The sequence below is a fragment of the Leptodactylus fuscus genome, chromosome 7 (genome assembly GCF_031893055.1).
Source record: "Leptodactylus fuscus isolate aLepFus1 chromosome 7, aLepFus1.hap2, whole genome shotgun sequence".
Taxonomy (NCBI): Eukaryota; Metazoa; Chordata; class Amphibia; order Anura; family Leptodactylidae; genus Leptodactylus; species Leptodactylus fuscus.
Window position 1 is genome coordinate 131,499,939 of NC_134271.1, and position 10,061 is coordinate 131,509,999.

At 40.2% G+C, this 10,061-nt stretch overlaps 1 protein-coding gene across 2 annotated transcripts in view; it reads left to right on the forward strand.

Annotated features, from left to right (window-relative positions):
• LOC142214235 (receptor-interacting serine/threonine-protein kinase 3-like) overlaps nucleotides 1-10,061 on the forward strand; it is a 12,749-nt gene extending 2,688 nt beyond the window's left edge. Inside the window, exons 2-10 of one of the 2 annotated variants that reach the window (XM_075283101.1) lie at nucleotides 652-979; nucleotides 1,284-1,423; nucleotides 1,824-1,873; nucleotides 2,374-2,532; nucleotides 3,179-3,285; nucleotides 4,606-4,666; nucleotides 6,090-6,184; nucleotides 6,762-6,813; nucleotides 8,425-10,061. In XM_075283101.1, the coding sequence (XP_075139202.1) occupies nucleotides 652-979; nucleotides 1,284-1,423; nucleotides 1,824-1,873; nucleotides 2,374-2,532; nucleotides 3,179-3,285; nucleotides 4,606-4,666; nucleotides 6,090-6,184; nucleotides 6,762-6,813; nucleotides 8,425-8,648 (1,216 nt within the window). In that variant the 3' untranslated portion in view covers nucleotides 8,649-10,061. The remainder of the gene's footprint in view (nucleotides 1-651; nucleotides 980-1,283; nucleotides 1,424-1,823; nucleotides 1,874-2,373; nucleotides 2,533-3,178; nucleotides 3,286-4,605; nucleotides 4,667-6,089; nucleotides 6,185-6,761; nucleotides 6,814-8,424) is intronic. The other variant, XM_075283103.1, reaches the window with a different exon arrangement.

Here is a 10,061-nt window from a genome sequence, read left to right on the forward strand (position 1 = left end):
GGAAAAGGGTAGAAGAAAAGACAGGAAATTGGGGGAGTTGGAGAGGAGCCACGAAGGGGAGGGCCATAAAATTAACCATGAAGCATAGTCTCAAGGAGGCCCAAGGGGTAAGCATCAAACAGAAGTGGTGGCAATACGGGTAGAGGCATCCAGGCCTGAATGGAGATGTACATGGGAGATAACTGAAACACCAGTCATGGTTGCCAGAAATTTCTAACATGTCTCCTGAGCCTTAGTGGCGATAACCCCACTGTGACCAAAGGAATTTTGGCCATTGAGCTACAGTAAAGGTTTCCTCAGCTCCTCCCAAGCCACGTGGAAGGATGGTGCATTTTAAGACTGACTAGTCTTAGTTTGCTCTGTCTAAATCTTCGTAAATGTTGGCCACTGTACTGGTTTCACACCGCTGTACACTGTGTAGTGGCCAAGCCAGGTTACAGCAACAGTTCCCGCTTGTTTCAGGATCCATCCATTGTATAGTTCCACCACCGGTAGCTGATGAGAACAGCTCAGGGTTGCTGGATGTGATATTCTAAATATCAATACTTGATTCAATATCAAAATCCCAAATAACCCCTTGAAAAAAAAGATGTCATTCAGTGTTCTGATGGATAGACCCCCACATTTTAATACTTTATGCATTTATTTCAGCTCCAACGTGAAAAAATTGATGAAGGATCTAAACAAGGAACGAAACGTAATGCAGAAGGCCAGCAATCCTCACGTACTCCGTCTACTCGGTGTGTATGAAAAACCTGAAGGAAATCTTACTGAATATGGACTGATCATGGAGTACATGCCCTACGGCTCTTTACGGTCACTCTTTGACAACATCACTGATGTCCCCTGGGCTCTGAGGTTCCAGATTCTGCACCAGGTGGCCCTGGGAATGAACTATCTCCACACCCTTAACCCACCAATCATCCATCGAGACCTGAAACCCTGCAATGTACTATTAAGCAAACACTTAGATGTACAGGTAAGTACCACGACTGACCAATACCGACAACAAAACATCAGTTTTTATGTCTGTAGTCTAGGCCCAGTACAAAGTCCAGCAAATGAACACACCAAGATACCAGTGGGAAATTGGCTGCAACAGATCTTACACTTGGCACAACACCAACATATACCTATTGTATATGCTCTCCCTTTAGGGACCCATTTAGACTTTATCGAGTCATCTAGAACCTATTGTAGTTTGAGAAATTCTCTTATGGAAGATTGTGGTGACAAATATTCTTCTACTTATGGTTGAACATTTATATTCTTTCTCTTTCAAGATCACAGATTTTGGGTTGTCTAAGATTGTTGGGGCGACTACTTCTGTGACTCCATCGTTTGCTGGGACCTTGTCATACATGGCACCAGAAGCTCTGAATGACATCAACTATTATCCGACTAAGTCCTATGATGTTTACAGGTGAGCGAAGGCTGATATTGTGGCTGGAACATAAAACATCTTAAAACTGTCTGATCCTTCGCAAAAACTAAGGTTCATTTCTATTAAAGGGTACCTCTAGACATACAATCCATATCGTTATCCCCTACAGGACTGGGTGGTTGTGGTTCTTTAGAATCAGTCTTAGCCACTATGCAGGGTATACAGATACCTGCTTTGTTTTTGTTTTGTTTTTGTCACCTAGATACAAGGGTCTATGTCCTATCCACCCCGCATTGGTTTGGCAATTGAATGCCAAATTGAGAAACCCTTTAAATGGTTTCGCTAGGGAACAAGATCAAGGACCATTTATTTTACATTTTTACTATGCGTAAATTGTTCCGTCACTGAAATCCCTGTATTTTTTTTTTTTTAATGGCAGCTATGGTATCTTAACATGGACGGTGTTCTCCAGTGAAGAGCCCTATCTTGGTAAGTCCTAGCATACAGTATAGCACCTTTGTGGGATGTACAGTTCTCTTTCATCTATAGTATTATGCAAATTTTTAGTGGAAAAAATACTGCAAAATAAGGCCTGTTGCAGACGACCGTGCCGTGAATTAAAAGCATGGACTGGGGGACACGAGGATGTCCTCACATGGCTGTGCATGGGCCGTGCTTCTGTAGCTCCTTATATTAAATGAATAGGAGCCACGGAAGCATGGGCCGTAAAATAGGACAGGAATAGGACCCGCCCTATCTGATGAGGCCCGGACTCTCAGCCCGCACATGGGACCGTGAAAGTTATGGTCATGTGTACCGGCCCATAGATAAGAATAAATCAGTGTGCTCTCCATGAAATACATGGATAGCACACTGACCCACATCACGATCGTCTGCGAGGGGCCTAAGAATCCTTTTTAAATTAGAAGTATTAAGAGTTTATTTTTGTCAAAATTTAGTGAATAAAGAAAAATCTAAATCCCTTACAGGTGTACCCGCGGCTGTAATCCAGCGCTGCGTGAGTGAAGGCCAAAGACCGAGAGCCAGTGATCTAGACCAATATGGACATGTCAGTAAGGTGCCTGAAGCTAAAGAATTAATGATTAGATGTTGGAACCAGGATCCAGGGAACAGACCTAGCTTCCATGGTGGGTACGAAACACAACTCTGGAAATTTACTTAGTAATTTCCAAAAACATTTTGCCTGTGATCCTGATATTTAGTTTGGGTCATGATCAGTCATTCTTTGTAAAAATCCATCCTCTATTTTTAGAAAGAACAAGAGAAGTTGGATAAGCAACCCATACATTTGTTGTCTTAAAAGTTACTGGTCTTCACAAATTTTCATGAGAAAAAGTCCACTAGATGGCACTATTAAACTAAAAGCCCCTTTTCTCTATTTGGTGTACCTCTACTATGCTTCACATGGTTAGTTTTCCGCAGGGTTAGGCAGCCCTTACACAGTGGATGATTGTTGGTTGAACCCATGGATTTCGACTCGACTGGCCATCCCATCTAATGTTTATGTGATCGTTCCAACGCGATAAGAACCAGGCAGATGGATTTCAATTGTCTCATTCTTTTGTAGGGCAACGTCTTATTCCCTATACCATTCAGCACCATATTTCCTGCTTGAGCTGACCAAATGTGTATGGGGAGATTAGTTTAGGAAATTGCAGAAAGAATTATTTTCTTGGTCATACAGTGGTCACAACGCAACCATAAAGAGACAGCTCACTTACTACTCGAGTTCCGTATTTTATGTTCCTTATCTGTATCTGTTTCTTTTATAAGACTGTAGTAAAGTGACAGCAGAGATGTTCAAGGCATATCAAGATGAAGTTAATGAGGCTGTACGAAGAGTCCAAGACCTTCTCGATGAAATATCTTGCCAAGATCAGGTACCATCTGTAGTTTTTTCACATGTAGCTGTCCTCTTCTCAACATGAGTAGCTACTTTCCATGTCTTTTCATTGGTTTTTCTAATGTGCAGGATTGTGGAAAAGTTTTTGGCAGGTGTGGAAAACCAATAAGAGAGAAATCTAAATTCTTTCAATATTTGCATCAGTTCTTCTTGGTTCAGTTCTTCTTGCAGACAATTTATGAAGACACTTGGCAAGGAAATAGTTTCAAACATCTTGCCTTGCAGTCTCAGATCTGGTTCACATCTGCGTTATTCCATTTGGGAAGTTCGCCTGGGGACACCACGAATGGAATACCAAACACATTGACAAGCGGTGAGCAATGAAACCACACGGACCCCATAGACTATAATGGGGTCTGTATGTTTTTCGCGCAGTGTCCGCACGAATCGAGTACTTCAAGCAGCAGTTTTGTCTCCACATGATTTGTGCAGACACTGTGCGGAAAACACACATACCCCATTATATTCTATGGGGTCCATGTGCTTTCATTGCTCACTGCTTTCTATTGCGTTTGGTATTCCATTCGGGAGGCCCCAAGCGGACTCCATGAACGGAATACCGAAAACAGATGTGAACCGGGCATTAGTCTGGATGATGTTGAGATTAGGAGTCTATGGATGCCATATCATCACTTCCAGGACTCTTCCTCCAAAGGGCATTCACACCAAATATTAATGGGGTTCAAATTTCTCTTTTCTTCATTCACTTACACTTGGCAATTGAAAAAAGTAAACCATTAACCATAGTATTTTTTTTTAAACATTCTTACTTTGCAGTATCTCTGAGAAATGAGGAAGTAAGAAAATAATAAAATCTAACTTTTATTAAGTATCGTGATTAAAATGAGGTGCCCATGTAACTATAAGAATATAAAATGTATAAGTATAATATAAAATGTCTAAGTTTAATAGGCCAGTACTGGCGCTTTTGATACCTATATAGTAACGGCTTCCACCATCAGGGAGTCGGGAAATGTAGTTTTAACTGCAAATATAATCTATAGGGATTTTGGATAGTCATTCTGTACATTATCTCCTCCCGATGATCCTTCGCAATGAAAGAGAAACGCGTTGAGATTTCTCTTTGCAGAGTGGCCTGAGGATCCACTCGTGTATCTACAGTATAAGCATTCTCCTGACTTATATACATTACCCCCGATGTATCTACATTATCAGTTAATGCCTAAAATGTTTCCACGGTACATTACATCAAAGGTATTGTTAAAGTAGGTTTAGAAAAGACTTATCTGTGTAACCAAAAAAGATGTCCTCTGATTTCATATCTCTTGTTTTACAGTCATCGGAAACATCAGGATCTTTAGAAAACTGTGGTCTTTCTATGAGCGATTTCATCAGAGGTCAGTTACACTAACTTGCTGTGACCCTCACCTATCAGTAGAATATAGATCCCACAACTATAGCAGCTGAAATCAGCAGAGAGGTGCTTGTTTCTTGCCGTAACTTTCATAGACCCTCAATCGAGAAACATGAACCTAACCAAAAGCAACTCTCCATTGATGTCAATTAAAAACTGCCTACTGACGGCTGTTTTTGGCCAGCTACTGGGGTTCAAGTGGCTCCACTTCTCCCAAGACGTTCCATAGGAGGATATGCCATATATATTTATGGCCTACCGATGATTAAAGAGATTGTTCAAGAATAGGATAAACCATTGTGGAGCCCAGGGGAGGTGTAACAATCATGCTTACCTGTACCCAACACGCCTTTGTCCATGACTTGTGCCATGGCCTCGCTGTGCATGTGACTGCCAAGGTCAGTCAGCAGCCTGAGCGATCACTATTAAGGAACCAGTGATGTGAATAATATCAATGGTCCCTTGACAGCAACCACCGAGGCCATTGGTTGATCTCAATGGTCATATATATGTTATATATCTGTCTGTCTCCACAGAGACTTGTCCAATTCCTGGACATGCCCTTTAAAACCTACCTCCAATCATAAATGAATAGTATATTTATTAAATAAATCTTTTTGCTTCTTCGCTTATCAGGCTCCTTATGTTCACTTAGACTGTTCATCTATAGAATCAGTCTAACACAGAAGTCTATGGAGAGAGGAGGCTGTTAATTAATGTATTACCTCATTCTCTCATTCACAGTGTAGCAGTTTAGAAGCAGAAGTTATTTATGTGTCTTTTCCAGCAGTCTCCTCCGCAACTCCCCTCTCCATAGACTTCTATGAACAAAGTAATGCTACCTGATAAGTGGAAAAGAAAACTGATTTCCTTAATAAGATATATTACAAAGATTCTTATATTAACCTATAATATTCATTTAGGAAAAGTATACTTTAAAGGGACAAAATGATTTAAAAAAAATGGTTCATGGAATCTCTCTTTTAAAGGGATTGGCCAGGATCATAAAATTAAATGCAAGAAGCAGGGAAATAAAAAATAGATCAAACGTTCCTGCATCCTTCCCTCTGTTCCTGAGTTGGGTCGACTCTGCTGTTATGCTGTAGTGGTGATGTTGACATTACATCACCACTACATAGCAGACATCTAGGCCTAGGATAAGTCATGAAGATAAAGTTCTATGATGTTCCATGAAATGACAGTCCAGCTCAATTCAGGTACTATTGGAGAGACAATGGAGAGACAAAAAGATCAGAAGGCCATCCCATATACTCATAACATGTTGTATAACACCCAATGCATGCATGAGCGACGTCATAGTAAAATCTTATACTGCACCATATTATGGTGATAGTAATGATGGTGTCTAAAACTAGAACTCGCCTAATACAAGTGGCTTATTTTAGATTTCAGAAATGCTCTTCAAGTTGATAAAGGCCAAGAAGAGACATGTTTAGCAAATGAAGTAACAAAAGATGAAGAACATGAGAATGACCATATGGTGAGTTTTCCAAAGCACGAGACATATCTGCAACAGGATAGGTGATAGGCCCATCGTATACCCACAGTTCTCAGGGGGTACTGGTTCATCTTGCAGAGATCCAGGTAGTGTAAAGGATCCGTAAAGAGCAGACAACTGCCTGGTTGCCTTTAAGTATGGTCCAATAGGAGATGTATAGTCAACACCCCACTCTACATATAGGCCATGTGTAGTAGACACCCCACTCTACATATAGGACATGTGTAGTAGACACCCCACTATACATCCAATCTTACTTCCAAAGATAATGAATACCTATATTTATAGAAAGAAAAATACATAATAGTAATGGCATACTAAAGGGAATCCACAAAAATGAATATAGGCAACTGTCATCCATCAATATATACAGCAGACCATAACAAGCTCATATACACCAATATCCTATTATTATAGCTTATTGTTTGGTTTCATTGCTATCGACCAGTTTTTGATTTTGAATGTTTTTTAAGTATTAAAATGTGCTCAGAAATATGTATTTGGATGATCCTTGTATATTTTCATTCATCTGATGCCTACCCTATGTTATATATTATAGGCCAACGCTGGGCCTTCAGAAGATGACAACGATGATGATATTCCCACAGCAGGTTGGTAACAATATTTTATCATGTTCATAAGCAAAAAAAGATAAATCCAAGATCAGATGTTTAGAATCAGGTTGCCTCCATTATGTGTGATTCCAAGCCTAAAGGAGTCATGAAAAACTGTGTAGAAAATATGTAGAGACCCAAAAACTGTGATCTAAGGAGCCCATTCTGGTTTATAGTTCTTTCAAAGGATAGTAAGACTTAAGAATGTATCACTATTTTACGTGGAAATATAATAGGTAGTCACTTCCGGTCACATCTTGGAAGGAGCTTATTCATCGTGCTTGCCGATACCCCAATATATACAGACAATTCCAAAGATAGTAGCACACCTATAAACATCTAAAATCAGATCGGCCTCCTATTATGTTGGATACTGAGCTTCTATACCCCCCTTAAGCCCCTATCTAATCTAGAAGATAAGCATAGAGTGAAGAGAACTGTCTGAGTTCTCCATACGTCTTACAACTACTGGTTTGGATCTCAGTTCCATGACCTACAGAGCCAAACTGGTCTAGGATTAATATTAGAGAACACTGAAGACTAGCAAAATGAACCCCTTCCAGTAGACTCTCCAAAAGACCTCTTTGAGAAAACCATCTCTGATCTAGACCAGACCAGTGAAGCATAGAGTGAAGAGAACTGTCTGAGTTCTCCATACGTCTTACAACTACTGGTTTGGATCTCAGTTCCATGACCTACAGAGCCAAACTGGTCTAGGATTAATATTGGAGAACCCTGAAGACTAGCAAAATGAACCCCTTCCAGTAGACTCTCCAAAAGACCTCTTCTTTGAGAAAACCATCTCTAATCTAGACCAGACCAGTGCCATTTTATCCCAAGTAACTTGGCTTTCTGCAATGTGAGGACCACCCTATTGGAAGACCATTTTCTACTTTAGTTAGGGAAGTCATTTCTAGGTTTCATTGCATCATATTTTTCTATAACAAAGTATTACAAAGATGTCTGACTCACACATCTTTCACAGTAACTGTCCATGTGCTGTCTGTAGAAAAATCAGTCAGCACAGGGACTCATTATAGTCCTGCAAGTAGAACTTTTCTTTTGCATTTTTTGTGCGGAAACCTAGCTAAAACCACATGGACCCCATTATCGTCCCCAATCGGACTTTCCGAACGGAAACCCATGCGCAGATGTGAGTCATGTGTCGTACAAAAACGAGCCATTTCTCTCTGTTAGCTCGTTCTACTGAACGATGGGATTAGGATCCTGGCCGAGAGTCAACATTTCCTGCCACATACAGCTAACCGCACCTATAAATTGTTGGCCTCATCTGCTAAACACCTCACTGCCATTTTAACCTTTTAGTGGTTGTATGGAGAACAAAGAAAAGGACAACAAATAGGGGGTCATAAGAGTGGGCTCTTTCCAGTGAGCAGATCAAATGATCCGGTTCACTAGAAAGAGACGGAATTCCCATCGTTAATCTTAGAAATATACCATAATCCATGTGATAACTACTATATTCTCTGATCCTTGGCCCAATGGTTGTTTGAACCCTATCAAGCTTGACTTCATATTTGCTCGATAAAACTTGTAGACATGTTACAGGTGGCTCTTGTATGTGCTAAAGTCTGGTCTTTTTTTCAGATTTTGTAATGAATAACCTTGCAACAGTCATCAAAAGTTCCGGTGACTATAAAAAGATAATGAACAACCTTGATACTGATGGCATCTTATCGAAAGCTCAACAGGAACAAATAAATGGCACTGAGACTTTGAAGGACTTGGGGAACAAAGCTGGGAAAGCTTTACTTACAAAGTACAAAGAAGATCCGGGATCGGTTATATCCTTTGTCAAGAAACTCTTCTGAATATGACTCGGGACAAGAGTACATGGCGCACATTATAGAGTCTGCTTTTGTGGTGGGGACTCCATGGTTCCAGTACCCTCCAAATACGTACCAAGCACCACAACAAAGACCAAGAGATGTGGTTCTTTCCTTCCTATAAGAGAAGTGATCGGAAAGTGAACAAGAACCTGACTTTCCTATATGATGGTGGATAGAGAAGATGGAGTGGTGGGAACTGGCTTTACCTGCAACCCACCAGCCTTCATCCAAAAATTTGCTGCACCTTGTTAAATTTTTATGACACGTAAAGGAATTTATTTTCAGCTATGGCATACCTTACTGAAATAATCTCACACTGCTTAGCCCACCATAAAGCTATCCCCACTAGAGGACCGACAAAAGAAACCTTTTACACTGTATATCATAGATGGGAATTAAGTGTATGTTTATACAATGTAACTTGGAGAAAGATTTGAGGCAGTCTTCTACCTTGGATTCCTCTCGAAATTCCAGACCCACAGTGTAAAGAAGCTTATGGTTTCTGATAACACCATGGGGCTCATGAACAGAAGTCTCAGGCCGAAGGTTATGTGATTGAATCAACGGTCTGGAAAAAAAAAAAGCCCCTGCCTGGCAGTAGACTGGGAATTTAGGAAAAGCCCTGGTTGTCCCAAACTTTTTCCATTTAAAGGGATTTCCCGCCCTAATACGATTTTTCATAGTGATAATCTATCCTATCAACTGTATGTGATCTGTGGAGGTCAGACACCCGTATCCCTGAACACATCAGCCTATCTAGCCATCTCTGAGTGCTGGGATATACAACAGTGCCTTTGGAACGTTCACTGCCATAGAACAATTTTTGTACCTTTCTCCAGATCTGTCTCTCAGCTCTTTAGGCAGTTCTTTCTTCTATACAGCTTGCTTTTAGCTCCGATATGAATTGCCAGCTGCGAGACCCTATAGACAGGTGGTGTCTTTTTGATTCATGTCCGATCAGCTGAATTTATCATACTATAATGATCTTGGCAGATTTAACATTCTGCGTATACTACCGGAAAATGAAGTAGAAAGAAGACTGTTGACAAAGTTTATAAAGTTATATAAAATATTGTGGACATTATATATATATATATATATATATATATATATATATATATATATATAATTACCATTAATCGTTATTGAAGTAACAGGCCTGATTAATCATGATTTTGCCCAACTAGCAAAACACCTTGAAGTTGGGGTGACAGGGCCTAAACACAGCATCTTAGCCACTGCAGACTTGCTGGCAGCTAACTTGCTGCAATATACAGTAACGGTAAAGTGGATGAGATTTCTCCACAACCCATGCACAGTTTTCAATCAGCAGCATGCCAATTTTTGTTGCAAGTTTATCCAGAGGTTTTCAGTGTTTACAAAGTGTTTTATTTG